Genomic DNA, 19,681 nt, shown 5'->3' with positions numbered 1-19,681 from the left:
ATCGGGGTAGAATCGGTTACCAGGTGTTGCTATGGGCTAATCGGCTATAATCGGGAATAGAACGGGACTACAAGAGGAAGGCTTTGAGGTCCCTGTACTTGCCCTGGTCAGGGGGATTCGCTATGAAATTCGCCGCCCGGGTCGCAGTGGATCTCCCCAGCGCCGACACGACGTGGTAGCAGCGTGTGGTGTCGTCCGTGACATCACGGATGGCGAACTGCGCCTCCGTCTGCGCGAACCACGCCGTCGGTGAAAACTCCCCGAACTCCGGCAACTTGATAAAAGCATTATTCGCCATGTTCGTCTTGGTCTCTGAAGCTTCAGCGAGGCCTACGTCGGGGTCACCAGTGTAGTGCCGAGAGACGGGAGTCGGAGGCGGAGTATCCAGCACAAAGTTTTAATGAACACAACACAATAAAACGTACATTCGTAAAGTCAAACCGGACTGAACTGGACGGTCGTTCCGTCCGCTAAAAGGGTCCGTGCTAAACATGCCCCCCACCCATAGTTCCGTGGGTGAATTATGTTAACCACCACAATATATATATATTTTAATTTTATTATTATTATTAAAAAAATTCACAACACTATGCGGCAGCATAATCATTACTACCGATTTTTTTGTTTTGGGCATTTCCTCCCAGTGCAAATATGTTTAAATTAGTTACAGAAAGCTGTGTTCTGAAATGGGATCAATTTACAGTTTTTAAACCTATGTTGTGTGTAATAGAGAAGAAAATATTTCAAATATTGTTGCAAGCGGCCTGTACGCATCGCCTTCACATGGTATTGCTAAGCTGTACATGTCTTAAAGATATTGATGTGGATGTTTTCCAACATTCTCATACATTCTCGTTTTTAACATTTATCAGAGTGCAAATATGTTTTTGAATGAGTTTCTGAAAATTTTGTTTTAAGATGGGACATATGTAATTATAATTTGTAAGCCCATGTTGCAAGTATAACAACCAAAAAAACATTAAAATGTTAAAGCATGATTGTGGACTATATGGAAATAGTGCAATTCCAGGTCTTCTGGAAATGTTTTTGTGTCATAATGTGTCATAATTCAGCTTATTTTTTTTATATATCGTTGCTTAAGGCACACTCATTAACGAGAAAACGTCAAACTGGCACTGCATGTTGAAAAGGCTGCTGACCCCTGCCATAGACCCCTGTTGTATGTAACCCCTGTTACATAATATGGTCTGATACCACAGCATTGTAAAATACTTGATCCTGATTGGTCCATAACGTTGAGCAATCAACGTTGAAATAAAAATAACACTGTCAGGGTGTCCCATTATTTTTCAAGAATGGGGCAGCTCAACCGCCATGTGACTCGGGGTGGGGCTGTCAAACCAGACCAATGCGGTCACTATCAAGAGACAACGGAGATCACCAGCACAGAGAGCGCACTGGTGGATCTCACTACGTCAGTCTGCAGACGCATCGGCGACGGAACCTGGGCCAAGGCGGCTCAGAGGGCTAAACGCTGCTGTGTGTTGTTGCACGTTAACGCTAGACAAACGGAGGTTAGACTGGAGACTCCAACCACATAGGTAGTCGCCGTCGGGGGCAACATTGTAACAAACCAACCTGAGTGCAGAAGTGAAGGAGCCGGTGCTAAGGATCGAACCACAGTGGTTGAAACACCGATCTGGGGGTGAGAGAGTGAAGAACCAGGGTGGATGTACTGCAGAGCTGATGAGATGGGGGTGGATAGCAGGTGGGAGGGGGGTGGCCGGGGGGGGGCTTGGAGCCGGTGGAGGGGAGTGATGGCATTCAGGGAGCTGGGGGAATGAATGGATAGCCACACACACACACACACACACACACACACACACACACACACACACACACACACACACACACACACACACACACACACACACACACACACACACACACACACACACACACACACACACAGAGGAAGACAGCAGGAAACAGGAGGGAGAGTGAGGTGAGGACAGAAGAGACAAGGAGAGTGAGGGAGAATGAGGAAAGGAGGGAGAGAGAGCGAGGGAGAGAAATGAGGATGTCGATATTCTACTAAGTAGAAGTAAGAAGTAAAAATTATACTGAGAATGTACCTATTCCAAAGAAAATGACCCCATTCTACTTTTTGTAAATTTTTTATTTAAATAAAAATCTCATACATTTGACTGTTTCATTCATAATTGAGAAATGTAAACATATAAAAACCTTTTTTTTAAAACAAGACCTTTTCAACATTTTCTAATTGCTTCTAACATTTACAATTTGATATTTGTAAAGGTATAAGAACATTCTGTAAATCAGACATTGATCAATTAAGTATATGTTATGTAATCATGGGTTATAACTTATATGTAATAAAAGTATGGGTTATTATTATATTATTGAATTGATCCTTGTTAAGTGAAAGTGAACAGTTCAACAACAATGCAGTTCTCTCAGATCTCACATAGTAGAGATTCTTATTCAGGAAACATGCTTTAGTTGTTTTGGTTGTTTGATTATTTTATTATCAAACAAAGGCCCTAGTCTGTTTGATTGACAGGTGAGATGATCAGGGGGGCAGAGTTTTTACCACCATGATTTGTGCATGGATTGAGGATTGGATAGAGAGGCTCACTAAAGGTGCAGGCAGTAGCAGAGTAGATATGAACCCTGGCTTCTACATCATAGAAGGAGACCAGGGCCCTGTACCACGAAGCTCGCTTAGAGGGTTAGCGAGGTAAGTTGAGCTCCAAGCCTGGGTTAGTTGTACCACGAAAGTCGATCTCTTTTAGCGTCGCTGTATCACCATGGTGACTTATGCTCGCAACCAAACCTGGTCGGGAGCAGTTTTTCGGCTTAGTCTAGCCGGAGATCGGCGTGCGCAGCTTCCTAGCCCCTCCTCTGACAATGGCGTCACCATTTGTGGGAGTTCCCGTGGACCCCGGCGCACTTCTCGTACAGGCGTCTCTCCGGAGACAGAGGGTTTTACGGGAGAGAACCGATCCCTTGGCATTGTCTGACGATATTCAGATTTCAGACTTTATTTTCATTGTGCAAACAACGAAATTGGGGTTCTTCATGAGAGATACAGATTCTCATCAGAGGGTGTTCGTTATTTGATCGTCCTTTGGACCTTATGTAGACAATGCTTACTGTTGCGCGTTGTGTCTCCGTGACAGAGTGCTAGAGTGGAGGTAGCGCGTCAGTCTTGAATTTCTGCGCGGGGGGTTTGACTCCCAAGTGACGCGAATTTATGTGAAGCTTAAAAAGTCCCAAATCTCTTGCATATGGAATACTTATTCACTAAAGCTTATGGAATTATATTTTTGTGCTTATTTCGAACTTGAACCCATATCTTCAAGGCCGTGCTGGCACCACATCTATGGGGGTAAAATGCATGATGATAGACCGGCGAATCTGAACCCCGGTCGATGGCGTTCGGGTCCTATACTAATCCACTACGCTACAGCCGCTACCTCTCAGCGGTTGATAACATGCCATACATTTCTAACATAGGGTGTTTTTAAAGTGAATTCCCTAAATGATAGAATAAGGCAGGATGGACGGTGCTTATGCATTTTTAAATCATCATCATTCTATTAGGATTAATGCCAAACAATTCTGCATTTGGCATAGTTATTTTATAGACAATATGCAGAATCTTTTCACTTATACGCATATAGACTGCTTGATCTATCGTAAAGGTGAGAAAAATGACGCAAAAAACGCCCCTTTCACATGAACGCGCACTGAACCTAAAGCGGAAAACCTGGTTCAACTAATTGAATCTAAAGTGAGCTTCGTGGTACCATTTAACTCTGATTGCGAGTTGCCGCTCTGTCGAGCCAGGTTTCCCCAAGAAAGCCTGGGTATGTTCAGCGAGGTTCGTGGTATACCCCCCTGACCCTCATCATAATCAACAAACACCCCCACCTTCTGGAGCTCAGCTCTCAGAGGTAGATGGACATCGGGGGCATCATTAAATACCAACACACCCTTGCCGTAGTAAAGAATCCAGTAACCCGTCTCAGGGGTCTCTATGATCTCACCTATTCTGTGGATGGACTCTCTGGCCACTCCTACACACCATGCAGTCTTGTCCTTAACCTGGACCTCAAAGTAAAATCTCCCTGAGGAGAAGCTCTGCCTCGTGAGAACATATTTACGCAGTGTAAATCTCTTAGGGTTGCCTGGGAGTTTCTTCACTACATCTCCATGATGTACTTGTTTCCCATCCTCAGACAGGATGAGACTGGGAAGAGCTGTATCAGGATCCAGAGTCACATCTACTTCATACTGCTGGACCCTCTTCAGTTCAGCATCACGCAGCTTCTTCATCTCCATGTTCAGTGTCTCCTCCAGCTGATCCAGGGATCTCCTCAAGGTCCCTATGTACGACGGAGGACGGACCTCCACCGTCGTCCAGTCCCTGGTGTGTGGAGGATCCTTCAGGGATCTGAAGGCCTGGAGGAAGTGGAGATGGTCTTTAGTGTGTGAGAGCTGCTTCACCTCTGAGCTTCTATTGGTCAGATCTTCTATTTCCTGCTCCAGATCTTTGATGAGGCCTTCAGCTTGTTTCTCTGTGGATTTCAGTCTCTCTTTAACCATTTGGTTGAGATCCTCCTGGCACTTTTCAATGCAGTGCATCAGAGCTGTGAGGACCTGCACACCATGAGCTATCTCTCTGTCTGCATCTGCTTTGTTGCGTTTAGCTGTGTCTTTAATCTCCTGAATATTTTTTTGTCTCTCCTGGATCATCTGCTGAACATCAGCCTCTATCTTACCCAGCTGGGCCGTCTTCACTTCATATTCCTCCTTTAGAGATACAACAGGATGGGACTTGTGGTCTGTCTCTGTGCAATACTGACACACACACACCTGTTCAGTCTGGCAGAAGAGCTCCAGAAGTCGGTCGTGTTTCATACACATCCTGTCTTCCAGACGGTCCATAGGCTCGACCAGCCGATGTTTCTGCAGGCGAGCGACTCTCTGATGTGGCTCCAGGTGGGTTTGGCAGTAAGAGGTAAAACACACTAGGCAGGACTTCACAGCCTTCAGCTGGGTCCCAGTACAGACGTCACAGGGAACTTCTGCTGGTTCAACAAAAGGCTGCTCTTTTACTCGTACGGACGGTCCAAACCGATCAACCATCTCTGAAAAGAGGATATTGACCCGTAAATCAGGTCTTGTGTTGAAAAGCTCGTTACAAACGGGACATTTGTACTTGACTTGTTCATCCCAGTACTTTGTAATACAGGTTCTGCAGAAGTTGTGTCCACATGGAGTGGAAACTGGACTGCTGAACACATCCAGGCAGATAGAACATGACAAGTTCTCTTCAGACCAGGGAGCGTTTGCACAGGCCATACCTAGTCACAGACGACAGGGTTTTTGTATTGAGCAATCCCATTATTTTTGTTATTCCATAATGGCAAAAGTGGTTCTCACTTATCTCAAAGTTGTAATGCTTTACTCACCTTGTTGTTGTTGCTGTCTGTCGGACTATGTAATGACCGTGGTGAAGTTAGTTTGAAGTTGGATATTCGACGGATATTCGGCCATTCATTTCCTATGGAAAATTACTTTTTGCTCAATAGCTTCCGAGTTATAGGACCCAGAGGCCCCAGACCAATGTTGACTAGTCCTACTAAGTGGTACTAACAACACACACCTCACTAAAAAATAATATTTTGCTCCTCCTATTTTATTTAAATTTTTTAAGAATCCCATTCATTTCCTATGGGAAATTACTTTTTGCTCAATAGCTTCCGAGTTATAGGACCCAGAGGCCCCAGACCAATGTTGACCAGTCCTACTAAGTGGTACTAACAACACACACCTCACTAAAAAATAATATTTTGCTCCTCCTATTTTATTTAAATTTTTTAAGAATCCCATTCATTTCCTATGGGAAATTGCTTTTTGCTCAATAGCTTCCGAGTTATAGGACCCAGAGGCCCCAGACCAATGTTGACCTGTCCTACTAAGTGGTACTAACAACACACACCTCACTAAAAAATAATATTTTGCTCCTCCTATTTTATTTAAATTTTTTAAGAATCCCATTCATTTCCTATGGGAAATTGCTTTTTGCTCAATAGCTTCCGAGTTATAGGACCCAGAGGCCCCAGACCAATGTTGACCTGTCCTACTAAGTGGTACTAACAACACACACCTCACTAAAAAATAATATTTTGCTCCTCCTATTTTATTTAAATATTTTAAGAATCCCATTCATTTCCAATGGGAAATTGCTTTTTGCTCAATAGCTTCCGAGTTATGGGACCCAGAGGCCCCAGACCAATTTAGACCTGTCCTACTATGTGGTACTAACAACACACACCTCACTAAAAATTAATATTTTGCTCCTCCTATTTTATTTAAATTTTTTAAGAATCCCATTCATTTCCTATGGGAAATTACTTTTTGCTCAATAGCTTCCGAGTTATAGGACCCAGAGGCCCCAGACCAATGTTGACCAGTCCTACTAAGTGGTACTAACAACACACACCTCACTAAAAAATAATATTTTGCTCCTCCTATTTTATTTAATTTTTTTAAGAATCCCATTCATTTCCTATGGGAAATTGCTTTTTGCTCAATAGCTTCCGAGTTATAGGACCCAGAGGCCCCAGACCAATGTTGACCTGTCCTACTAAGTGGTACTAACAACACACACCTCACTAAAAAATAATATTTTGCTCCTCCTATTTTATTTAAATATTTTAAGAATCCCATTCATTTCCAATGGGAAATTGCTTTTTGCTCAATAGCTTCCGAGTTATGGGACCCAGAGGCCCCAGACCAATTTAGACCTGTTCTACTATGTGGTACTAACAACACACACCTCACTAAAAATTAATATTTTGCTCCTCCTATTTTATTTAAATATTTTAAGAATCCCATTAATTTCCTATGGAAAACGGCTTTTTGCTCAATAGCTTCCGAGTTATGGGACCCAGAGGCCCCAGACAAATGTGGACCTGTCCTACAATATGGTAATAACAACACACACCTCACTAAAAATTAATATTTTGCACCTCCAATTTTATTTGTATATTTTAAGAATCCCATTCATTTCCTATGGAAAACGGCTTTTTGCTCAATAGCTTCCGAGTTATAGGACCCAGAGGCCCCAGACCAATGTTGACCTGTCCTACTAAGTGGTAATAACAACACACACCTCACTAAAAATTAATATTTTGCTCCTCCTATTTTATTTAAATATTTTAAGAATCCCATTCATTTCCAATGGGAAATTGCTTTTTGCTCAATAGCTTCCGAGTTATGGGACCCAGAGGCCCCAGACCAATTTAGACCTGTTCTACTATGTGGTACTAACAACACACACCTCACTAAAAATTAATATTTTGCTCCTCCTATTTTATTTAAATATTTTAAGAATCCCATTCATTTCCTATGGAAAACGGCTTTTTGCTCAATAGCTTCCGAGTTATGGGACCCAGAGGCCCCAGACCAATGTGGACCTGTCCTACAATATGGTAATAACAACACACACCTCACTAAAACTTAATATTTTGCACCTCCAATTTTATTTGAATATTTTAAGAATCCCATTCATTTCCTATGGAAAACGGCTTTTTGCTCAATAGCTTCCGAGTTATAGGACCCAGAGGCCCCAGACCAATGTTGACCTGTCCTACTAAGTGGTAATAACAACACACACCTCACTAAAAATTAATATTTTGCTCCTCCTATTTTATTTAAATTTTTTAAGAATCCCATTCATTTCCTATGGGAAATTGCTTTTTGCTCAATAGCTTCCGAGTTATAGGACCCAGAGGCCCCAGACCAATGTTGACCTGTCCTACTAAGTGGTACTAACAACACACACCTCACTAAAAATTAATATTTTGCTCCTCCTATTTTATTTAAATATTTTAAGAATCCCATTCATTTCCAATGGGAAATTGCTTTTTGCTCAATAGCTTCCGAGTTATGGGACCCAGAGGCCCCAGACCAATTTAGACCTGTTCTACTATGTGGTACTAACAACACACACCTCACTAAAAATTAATATTTTGCTCCTCCTATTTTATTTAAATATTTTAAGAATCCCATTCATTTCCTATGGAAAACGGCTTTTTGCTCAATAGCTTCCGAGTTATGGGACCCAGAGGCCCCAGACCAATGTGGACCTGTCCTACAATATGGTAATAACAACACACACCTCACTAAAACTTAATATTTTGCACCTCCAATTTTATTTGAATATTTTAAGAATCCCATTCATTTCCTATGGAAAACGGCTTTTTGCTCAATAGCTTCCGAGTTATAGGACCCAGAGGCCCCAGACCAATGTTGACCTGTCCTACTAAGTGGTAATAACAACACACACCTCACTAAAAATTAATATTTTGCTCCTCCTATTTTATTTAAATTTTTTAAGAATCCCATTCATTTCCTATGGGAAATTGCTTTTTGCTCAATAGCTTCCGAGTTATAGGACCCAGAGGCCCCAGACCAATGTTGACCTGTCCTACTAAGTGGTACTAACAACACACACCTCACTAAAAATTAATATTTTGCTCCTCCTATTTTATTTAAATATTTTAAGAATCCCATTCATTTCCAATGGGAAATTGCTTTTTGCTCAATAGCTTCCGAGTTATGGGACCCAGAGGCCCCAGACCAATTTAGACCTGTCCTATTATGTGGTACTAACAACACACACCTCACTAAAAATTAATATTTTGCTCCTCCTATTTTATTTAAATATTTTAAGAATCCCATTCATTTCCTATGGAAAACGGCTTTTTGCTCAATAGCTTCCGAGTTATAGGACTCAGAGGCCCCAGACCAATGTGGACCTGTCCTACAATATGGTAGTAACAACACACACCTCACTAAAAATTAATATTTTGCACCTCCAATTTTATTTGAATATTTTAAGAATCCCATTCATTTCCTATGGAAAACGGCTTTTTGCTCAATAGCTTCCGAGTTATGGGACCCAGAGGCCCCAAACCAATGTGGACCTGTCCTACAATGTGGTAATAACAACACACACCTCACTAAAAATTAATATTTTGCACCTCCAATTTTATTTGAATTTTTTAAAAATCCCATTCATTTCCTATGGAAAACGGCTTTTTGCTCAATAGCTTCTGAGTTAGGGGACCCAGAGGCCCCAGACCAATTTAGGCATGTTCTACTATGTGGTACTAACAACACACACCTCACTAAAAAATAATATTTTGCTCCTCCTATTTTATTTAAATATTTTAAGAATCCCATTCATTTCCAATGGGAAATTGCTTTTTGCTCAATAGCTTCCGAGTTATGGGACCCAGAGGCCCCAGACCAATTTAGACCTGTTCTACTATGTGGTAATAACAACACACACCTCACTAAAAATTAATCATTTCCTATGGGAAATTGCTTTTTGCTCAATAGCTTCCGAGTTATAGGACTCAGAGGCCCCAGACCAATGTTGACCTGTCCTACTATGTGGTACTTACAACACACACCTCACTAAAAATTAATATTTTGCACCTCCAATTTTATTTGAATTTTTTAAAAATCCCATTCATTTCCTATGGAAACGGCTTTTTGCTCAATAGCTTCCGAGTTATAGGACCCAGAGGCCCCAGACCAATGTTGACCTGTCCTACTAAGTGGTACTAACAACACACACCTCACTAAAAATTAATATTTTGCACCTCCAATTTTATTTGAATATTTTAAGAATCCCATTCATTTCCTATGGAAAACGGCTTTTTGCTCAATAGCTTCCGAGTTATAGGACCCAGAGGCCCCAGACCAATGTTGACCTGTCCTACTATGTGGTACTAACAACACACACCTCACTAAAAAATAATATTTTGCCTCTGGGTCCTATAACTCGGAAGCTATTGAGCAAAAAGCAATTTCCCATAGGAAATGAATGGGATTCTTAAAATATTTAAATAAAATAGGAGGAGCAAAATATTATTTTTTAGTGAGGTGTGTGTTGTTAGTACCACATAGTAGGACAGGTCAACATTGGTCTGGGGCCACTGGCTCCTATAACTCGGAAGCTATTGAGCAAAAAGCAATTTCCCATAGGAAACGAATGGGATTCTTAAAATATTTAAATAAAATAGGAGGAGCAAAATATTTATTTTTAGTGAGGTGTGTGTTGTTAGTACCACATAGTAGGACAGGTCAACATTGGTCTGGGGCCTCTGGGTCCTATAACTCGGAAGCTATTGAGCAAAAAGCAATTTCCCATAGGAAAACTAATGGGATTCTTAAAATATTTAAATAAAATAGGAGGAGCAAAATATTAATTTTTAGTGAGGTGTGTGTTGTTAGTACCACATAGTAGAACAGGTAAACATTGGTCTGGGGCCTCTGGGTCCTATAACTCGGAAGCTATTGAGCAAAAAGCAATTTCCCATAGGAAATGAATGGGATTCTTAAAATATTTAAATAAAATAGGAGGAGCAAAATATTATTTTTTAGTGAGGTGTGTGTTGTTAGTACCACATAGTAGGACAGGTCAACATTGGTCTGGGGCCACTGGCTCCTATAACTCGGAAGCTATTGAGCAAAAAGCAATTTCCCATAGGAAACTAATGGGATTCTTAAAATATTTAAATAAAATAGGAGGAGCAAAATATTTATTTTTAGTGAGGTGTGTGTTGTTAGTACCACATAGTAGAACAGGTAAACATTGGTCTGGGGCCTCTGGGTCCTATAACTCGGAAGCTATTGAGCAAAAAGCCGTTTTCCATAGGAAATGAATGGGATTCTTAAAATATTTAAATAAAATAGGGGGAGCAAAATATTAATTTTTAGTGAGGTGTGTGTTGTTAGTACCACATAGTAGGACAGGTCAACATTGGTCTGGGGCCTCTGGGTCCTATAACTCGGAAGCTATTGAGCAAAAAGCCGTTTTCCATAGGAAACGAATGGGATTCTTAAAATATTTAAATAAAATAGGAGGAGCAAAATATTAATTTTTAGTGAGGTGTGTGTTGTTAGTACCACATAGTAGGACAGGTCAACATTGGTCTGGGGCCTCTGGGTCCTATAACTCGGAAGCTATTGAGCAAAAAGCAATTTCCCATAGGAAATGAATGGGATTCTTAAAATATTTAAATAAAATAGGAGGAGCAAAATATTTATTTTTAGTGAGGTGTGTGTTGTTAGTACCACATAGTAGAACAGGTAAACATTGGTCTGGGGCCTCTGGGTCCTATAACTCGGAAGCTATTGAGCAAAAAGCAATTTCCCATAGGAAACTAATGGGATTCTTAAAATATTTAAATAAAATAGGAGGAGCAAAATATTAATTTTTAGTGAGGTGTGTGTTGTTAGTACCACATAGTAGGACAGGTCAACATTGGTCTGGGGCCACTGGCTCCTATAACTCGGAAGCTATTGAGCAAAAAGCAATTTCCCATAGGAAACTAATGGGATTCTTAAAATATTAAATAAAATAGGAGGAGCAAAATATTAATTTTTAGTGAGGTGTGTGTTGTTAGTACCACATAGAAGAACAGGTAAAAATTGGTCTGGGCCTCTGGGTCCTATAACTCGGAAGCTATTGAGCAAAAAGCAATTTCCCATAGGAAATGAATGGGATTCTTAAAATATTTAAATAAAATAGGAGGAGCAAAATATTATTTTTTAGTGAGGTGTGTGTTGTTAGTACCACATAGTAGGACAGGTCAACATTGGTCTGGGGCCACTGGCTCCTATAACTCGGAAGCTATTGAGCAAAAAGCAATTTCCCATAGGAAACTAATGGGATTCTTAAAATATTTAAATAAAATAGGAGGAGCAAAATATTAATTTTTAGTGAGGTGTGTGTTGTTAGTACCACATAGTAGAACAGGTAAACATTGGTCTGGGGCCTCTGGGTCCTATAACTCGGAAGCTATTGAGCAAAAAGCAATTTCCCATAGGAAATGAATGGCCGAATATCTGTCGAATATCCAACTTCAAACCAACTTCACCACGGTTATGTAATGCGTGTTATATTTATCCTAGAAGAGAGAACTGCTTACGCGTCGGGGTGCCGTTTCGTTTCCTCAACAAGACGTCATCTCCCCTCCTCCCCTAACACCTGACTCCGCCCCCACGGCACGTGAGTGCACTGCATCATTCACCGTGTCGGCCTCTTCAAATGCGTTGATGTGTGTTCTCTTCTTTCTAGAGTTAAGAGAGCCGGTGCAGAACGAGAGGCATTGTGGTGATTTAGTGGTTATAAGCAACTGTAACTGGGATCATCGGTGTAGATCTATTCGGGTTTCCGGGGCTTCCCCGAATTCTTTAAATCCAACCCGATAAAATAAAATTTTCGACAGAAACAGACAACGAGCTGTTTTTTAGCGCTACGCTGCTGTAGGAGCTCTCCTCGATGTGCACGCGCACAGTGCACCGTACTAGAGCAGCAGAGCTGAGAGCAGCAGACTGCGACACAGTCTGGTCAATGGGGGATTTCCTTTTGCTTTTGGAACGTGGAAAAAGCGTTCCAAAAGCAATATTAAGGTGGCTTGCACACACACTCACACACACACACACACACACACACACACACACACACACACACACACACACACACACACACACACACACACACCACACACACACACACACACACACACACACACACACACACACACCACACACACACACACACACACACACACGTTTTTCCAGTTCTGTGTGTGTTTCTCAGAACAGCATTTACCAGCAGGGGGTGCCATAGTACTTCAAACGGGGAAAAAGCAAGATAGAGATTGAGAGTAAAAGAGTGAGGAAAGAAGAGAGAGAGAGGGAGAGCGAGGGAGAGGAAGGAGAATGTCACTATTCTACTGTGTAAACATTGCATTCAGAACGTACCTATTCCGCTGAATTAATATTGTACTGAGAATTATGTCCATCACATCCCTTAATGTGAAAGAAAAACATTACTCAGTTCTACTTTTTGTGAAAATTTATTCAAATAAAAATCAAACATACATTCGATTATTTTATCATTCACAATTCAGAAGTCTAAACAAATAAATATATTTTTTTCTTTTATTTATTTAACATATTTTCAACATTTTCCAAATGCTGCATACATTTACAATTTGATATCAGTCAATGTCAATCAGACATTGAACAACAAAGTATGTAATCCAATCATGGGTTATATTTAATAACTGTACAGGTTATTACCTTATCGAATTTATCCTTGCTAAATGACAGTGGACACTACAAAATTAAGCAGTACTCTCAGATCTCACATAGTAGAGATTCTAATTTAGGAAACAACATTAGTTGTTTTGGATGTTTGATTATTTTATTATCAAACAAAGATCCTAGTCTGTTTGATTGACAGGTGAGATGATCAGGGGGGCAGAGTTGTCACCTTTATAATCATTGTTGCCTGGACAGAGGAATGGATAGAGAGGCTCACTAAAGGTGCAGCCAATAGCAGAGGTGACGTGAACCCTGGCTTCCACATCATAGAAGGAGAGCAGACCCTCATCATAATCAACAAACACCCCCACCTTCTGGAGCTCGGCTCTCAGAGGGAGACGGACAGCAGTGTTATCTCTAAATATCAACTCATCCTTGTTTTTGAAAATATTCCAGTAGCCCGTCTCAGGGGTCACTGTGATCTGACCTTTTCTGGCGATGGACTCTCTGGCCACTCCTAAACACCATCCAGTCTTGTCTTTAACCTGGACCTCAAAGTAAAATCTCCCCGAGGAGAAGCTCTGCATCGTGAGAACAAATATATGCATTGTAAATCTCTTAGGGTTGTCTGGGAGTTTCTTCACTACATCTCCATGATGTACTTGTTTCCCATCCTCAGACAGGATGAGCTTGGGATGAGCTGTATCAGGATCCAGAGTCACATCTACTTCATACTGCTGGACCCTCTTCAGTTCAGCATCACACAGCTTCTTCATCTCCATGTTCAGTGTCTCCTCCAGCTGATCCAGGGATCTCCTCAAGGTCCCTACGTATGACGGAGGACGGACCTCCACCGTCGTCCAGTCCCTGGTGGGTGGAGGATTCTTCAGGGATCTGAAGGCCTGGAGGAAGTGGAGGTGGTCTTTAGTGTGTGAAAGCTGCTTCACCTCTGAGCTTCCAAAGGTCAGATCTTCTATTTCCTGCTCGATCTCTTTGATGAGGCCTTCAGCTTGTTTCACTGTGGATTTCAATTTTTCTTTAACCATTTGGTTGAGATCATCCTGGCACTTTTCAATGCTCTGCTTCAGAGCAGTGAGGACCTGCACACCATCAGCTATCTCTCGTTCTGCATCCTTCTTGCTCAGTTCTACTGTGTCTTTGATCTCCTTAATTTTTTGTTTTCTGTCCTTGATCATCTGCTGAACATCAGACGCTATCTTTTCAAGCTGGGCCATCTTCACTTCATATTCCTCCTTCAGAGGTACAATAGGATTGGACTTGTGGTCTGTCTCTGTGCAGAACTGACATACAGAAACCTGTTCAGTCTTGCAGAAGAGCTCCAGAAGTCGGTCATGTTTCTTACACATCCTGTCTTCCAGACGGTCCATAGGCTCGACCAGCTGATGTGTCTTCAGGCGTGCGACTCTCTGATGTGGCTCCAGATGGGTTTGGCAATATGACATGAAACACCCTAGGCAGGACTTCACAGCCTTCAGCTGGGTCCCAGTACAGAAGTCACAGGGAACTGCTGCTGGTTCAACACAAGGCTGCTCTTTTGCTCGTAAGGACTTTCTAAACGGAGTAGCCATCTCTGATAAGAGGGTATTGACCTGTAGATCAGGTCTTACGTCAAAAGTCTTGTTGCAAACAGGACATTTGGACTGGACTTGTTCATCCCAGAACTTAGTAATACAGATTCTGCAGAAGTTGTGTCCACATGGTGTGGAAACCTGGGCTGCTGAACACATCCAGACAGATGGTACATGAAAAGTTCTCCTCAGACCAGGAAGTGTTAGCAGAAGCCATTCCTAGACACAGATGACAAGGTTTATGTGTCGATCGTGTCCATTATTTGTTATTCCATAACGAGAAGAGAGGTTTTGAAAGTTGTTCTGTTTACTCACCTTGTTGTTGTTTCAGTGTGTCAGACTATTTGTTTCAAAATGTGTTCTATTTTCCTCCTGAAAGAGAGAACTGCTTCCACGTCGGATGGATTTGGTTTCTGGGAATGTTAAGTTTTGTTTCCTGATCAATACGTACTCTCCTCTCCTCCCCTAACACCTGGCTCCTCCCCTAACAAATGGCTCCTCCCCTAACACCGGGCTCCGCCCCCACAGACACAGTTCAATGATGTTTCAATGTTTGGGCACATTCATTTGAATAAAAGTAGGCTACTTCAAATGCATTGATATGTGTTCAAATGTGTTCCATTTTTAAAAGACGAAACATAGACCGATAGCTGGTGCAAAACCAGAGACATTGTGGTGATTTAATGGTGATTTGCCACTGTAAATGTATAAAGAGCTATACAAAAACAATTTACTTGAATTTAATTTCCCCGATGCTGGTAATTTCTACATGATTCCTGTTAACCAGGTTATATATGCTATTATGGTTCATTATTCAATATTGTGTTAATGCTGGTAGTTTTATAAGGCTCATCTCTAACCTCCTAAAAAAGCTGCATCATGTGACTCAGGGTAGGGCAGACGAACCAGACCAACAAGTTCACTTTTCAGAGACAACACAGTCAATCCCAGCGCAGAGACAGCTAAACAAATTTAAATTGTGATGTGGAATCACAGTTCCCTGTGACTTCTTACAACATTTCAGTCCATGGATTTCCTTCTATTCCTCAAATCAACTGAATGGAAGGAGTCTGTTTTCCCTCCTGGCAACTTAACCAAGCAGGCTGTCCTTTCTGAACCAATAAACCTGCAGAGAGAATATAAATATCCCATTTTAGACCATAGGGTTACAGTAATAAAGTAACTTGCAGTCAAGTTATAAAGTGAAACCAAACACGCTGTTGGAGCTGGTCCCAGCCCACTCTCAGGATGTAAAAAATGCATTCCGGCTGACTTCTGGGAAACTGTAGTTTTCCTCTGAGGGGCGGGGCTTGATTGGAGATCAGGTTTTCACCGTCTCTGGGGTGGAGCCAGAACATTTGATTGACTACTGATAATCTAGAACTGCCAGTAACATTTAAAACGAACAGTATCATGTGTTTAATAGAGGGCTATTTGAGAGCACATTTACAGACGTTTTTTTAAATGTTATACAGTTAAGTTGAGATTTTTACCAGGATAAATCCACATCACTACTATGTGACCCACTGCATCACCTTTCATCAAACAAACAACAAAAAACAAGAAAATACTTTTTGGGTACAATGGCTGTATGATTTCATCATATAATGTATTTTATTTCACTGTTATACACACAAACACAGAACACACACACCCATACGCACACACACACACACACACGCACACGCACACACACACACACACACACACACACACACACACACACACACACACACATACACACACACACACAACAACACCAACAAGTGGGCATGAGACCAAAGTCTCTATCTCTCTTTCTCTCTCTCTTTTTATAAACGGTTCATAAACAGTTTTAATAAACGGTGACTCAACGATTCCAGGAATACTTTGGGTGATTTTAATCTCTCGTCCTTGGTGGCTCGATCAGTAAAGCTTGGCAGTTGGTGCCGCGCCCTCAGAGAACCACAGAACGGCCCGTAGTTCAGGAAGGGTTAGGGTTAGGGTTAGGGTTAGGGTTAGGGTTAGGGTTAGGGTTAGGGCTTTTAATCGATAATTCAAGCAGACTCCTTTTCTACACCATTTATCGATCGGTTTCCATTATTTATATTCACTGACTCCCTCTCTAGGTGAAACACCTGCTGTTGCAGGCGTCACCTCTGACTGGCTGATAGGGTGACCCGTTCATCTGCTGGTTCAGGCATCACCTCTGATTGGCTGATAGGGTGACCGGGTCACCTGCTGTTGCAGACATCACCTCTGATTGGTTGATAGGGTGACCCGGTCCCCTGCTGATTAGGCTCTGATGTGACACACCTGTCCTCCTCTTATTGAAGCTGAACTGAAGGGGCGTTCACAGGGGAGCCGGCAGCCCTGCAGCCCCACAATGAACCAGGACTGTTGAGGGGCTCAGGGGACCCGGTTGGTTGGTTTGTTTAGACTCGTCCAAAGGATCCCCAATGTGATCCCTGAGCAGCCCAGACCTGGGCCTTCATCTCACTGGACGCTCTGGGTACAAACACCTGCTAATGGTCATATTTTGAGTAGTATATACTGTAATGCAATAATTTACAATGGGTTATATTTTATAATAGTCAGGGTTATTTTCTTAATGAAATCTTCAACTTATTTATATAGCACTTTTCATACACAAGGCAGACTCAATGTGCTTCACATATAAAAATGGTCATATAATAAATAAAAAAAATAGATAAGTAAAAGAAAACATAAGCAAAGAAATGAGTAAAATAGAAAGATAAAAAGGCATAGAAAATAAAGGCAAAGTTAAAAAATCTTTTTAGAAAGTGCAATGTATTTAAGATTTAGCAGAAAGCTAAAGCAAACATAAAAGTCTTCAGTCTTGTTTTAAGGGTGCTCAGAGTTGGGGCAAGTCTTAAATTCTCAGGGAGTTTATTCCAGCTATTTGTTGCATAGTAACTAAATCCTGCTTTCCCATGTTTCGTGTTTACTCTGGGGATAATTAACAGATTGGTCTCAGAAGATCTTATTGGTCTAGAAGGCTTATGTAGTGGAAGCATATCAGTTAAATATTTTGGGCCTAAACCATGTAGGGATTTATAGGTTAGCAACATGATTTAAAAATCAATTCTCTGACCTACAGGAAGCGAATGTAACTATTTAAGAATTGGTTTAAAACGTACATTTTTTTGGTCTTTGTTAGAACTCTAGCAGCAGCATTCTGGACAAGCTGAAGCTTGCACCAGCCAGCCAGCAAGCCAACGGCATATACGCGCCTCATTCATTTAAGAGAGAGAGAGAGAGAGTAAGTAGAGGCTAGGGAAGGGCAAAAAGATTTCCCCCCCCCCCCCGTTGCTAATAAGTATTGGGTACGCCCGACAATTAAGGCTTTTTCACAGCCTGCCCTACCATAAGTGTACCCTTCTGCCCTCAGATTAGTATTCATGTTCAAACTTGAATGCACTTAAATGATTTAATCAATGTAGTAATTAAAACTTATGGTAAGGAAATATGTGAAAAACACACTAACGCACACACAGTAATATCTACGTGATGAGAACTGGACTTTTATTTTGAAGTGTTAAAGTAGGCTACTTCATGTTTATACTTGTTGCAACCGTAGCAGCCAGCAGTAAGAAAGGCAGTTGGTCACTTGGTTTCTGTCTTCCCTTCTCACACTCATGAAAGCAATGGCTGTACGTTTATAATGCAGTACTACTTTGTATGAATGAAGATGAATATGTGATGAAGATGTCTAGCACTCTAAAAATGTGATGTTCAGTTAACTAGATAGTGAGCTAATGTAAAGTGTGCGCCTACGTTAGATTAGCCTATTGTTACTATGAACGGGCTCACTTTTGGCAAGCAGTCCCAGTTATTATTTCTAGCTTTATAAAAATTCTGTTTATTAGCAACTTGTGCTGTAAGGGAAACTAAGTTTGGTGTTGTTTATGTTACAGTTTCACTCGTGGAATTCCACAATATAAAAGAGGAAATAAAGGGAGCAAGATGCTCTTATCCCGGCTCAAGTGTGCTATACCTGAGTTTGGCTTGCTGTTGAACTGCGATAACCCAGAGAGATACCTCTCCGCACCGCGCGGTGGAAACGAGGGGGAATAAAACGGAAACGAAAAAAAGTTTTCAGTCATGGTGCGAATTTCTGTAGCATTGGCCTATACGATGCAGTTCGACCATGTCCATGGTAGGTAAAACCATACTTCATTAAAGCATGCAATTTTGTTGCAGAACAAAATAAAAAATAAAACGTATAAAGTGCTTGCATGATATTGAAGCCTACGGCGATCGTTAGTTAACTTGTGTGGTGGTGCCTTGTCATTTGTTGTGCAATGGCAACGCGATTGCTATCTGCTATAGTACTCTCATTGGCTGAATCTTTGAGAACGTTTTAGACTCAATCAATATAAGGTTGCGCGGAGATGGAGCTCGGTTCTTTAGTCTATTTTATTTACGTGACCATATTTTTGTTTTACGTTAAAAAAAAAAGTATCAAAGAATCTGTTCTCTTGTTTTGGGAATCAGTTCTTGTCGTTCATCTTCGGGATTCGGAAGTTGTGATCGAATCGTTCGCGACCGACCTATCCCTAGTAGAGGCCTACTCTAGGTTCAGAAGGCCGTTATCATCCATCCTTATGCTCGAGGAACGTATATATATATATATATATATATATATATATATATACTGTATATATATATATATATATATATATATATATATATATATATATATATATATATATATATATATATATATATATACGACAATTCAAAACATTTACACAGCAAAAGTGTTATATCTCTATATTTATGTTATAGACACTGAAGTAAACCAGTCAACGGTGTGAATAGGAGTATGCCTCCGGCGTCCGACTTTTTCTGGGATTTTTTTGAAAAGTTGGCATTGTTTAAAGAACAATTGCACCCTCTGGTAGTTGAGCCATTGCCTCACCCAGCCTGAGAGTCCAATCAGTCTGACTCGTCCAGGTGAGGAT

At 41.1% G+C, this 19,681-nt stretch overlaps 2 protein-coding genes across 2 annotated transcripts; both read right to left on the bottom strand.

The window, feature by feature from the left end:
• Positions 1–2,122: 2,122 nt before the first annotated feature.
• On the bottom strand, positions 2,123–12,020 carry LOC115542351 (E3 ubiquitin-protein ligase TRIM39-like). The gene is made up of 5 exons (XM_030354605.1): positions 11,961–12,020; positions 5,463–5,491; positions 5,052–5,354; positions 3,889–4,586; positions 2,123–2,684 (listed from the first exon to the last, which is right to left on the bottom strand). Exons 3-5 carry the CDS (start codon positions 5,350–5,352, stop codon positions 2,526–2,528), a joined length of 1,158 nt encoding a protein of 385 aa, XP_030210465.1. The 5' UTR covers positions 5,353–5,354; positions 5,463–5,491; positions 11,961–12,020; the 3' UTR covers positions 2,123–2,525.
• Positions 12,021–13,278: 1,258 nt separating this feature from the next.
• On the bottom strand, positions 13,279–14,784 carry LOC115542335 (zinc finger protein RFP-like). Its single transcript, XM_030354589.1, has one exon. The coding sequence runs from the start codon at positions 14,712–14,714 to the stop codon at positions 13,305–13,307; it is 1,410 nt and encodes a 469-aa protein (XP_030210449.1). The 5' UTR covers positions 14,715–14,784; the 3' UTR covers positions 13,279–13,304.
• Between the last annotated feature and the right edge of the window lie 4,897 nt (positions 14,785–19,681).

This window comes from Gadus morhua, chromosome 4 (genome assembly GCF_902167405.1).
Source record: "Gadus morhua chromosome 4, gadMor3.0, whole genome shotgun sequence".
NCBI classification, from domain to species: domain Eukaryota; kingdom Metazoa; phylum Chordata; class Actinopteri; order Gadiformes; family Gadidae; genus Gadus; species Gadus morhua.
This window is presented reverse-complemented; position numbering and strand designations above follow the sequence as displayed.

What these genes read in the sequence shown, in the direction of transcription:
- LOC115542351 (XM_030354605.1), bottom strand. Translation starts at nt 5,352, where the DNA reads ATGGCCTGTGCAAACGCTCCCTGGTCTGAAGAGAACTTGTCATGTTCT. An exon ending in TCCCTGTGACGTCTGTACTG is followed by an intron (nt 4,587 to 5,051) that starts GGACCCAGCTGA and finishes ACCAAATGGTTA; the next exon opens with AAGAGAGACTGAAATCCACA. An exon ending in TTGTTGATTATGATGAGGGT is followed by an intron (nt 2,685 to 3,888) that starts CAGGGGGGTATA and finishes TGGTACAGGGCC; the next exon opens with CTGGTCTCCTTCTATGATGT.
- LOC115542335 (XM_030354589.1), bottom strand. Translation starts at nt 14,714, where the DNA reads ATGGCTACTCCGTTTAGAAAGTCCTTACGAGCAAAAGAGCAGCCTTGT.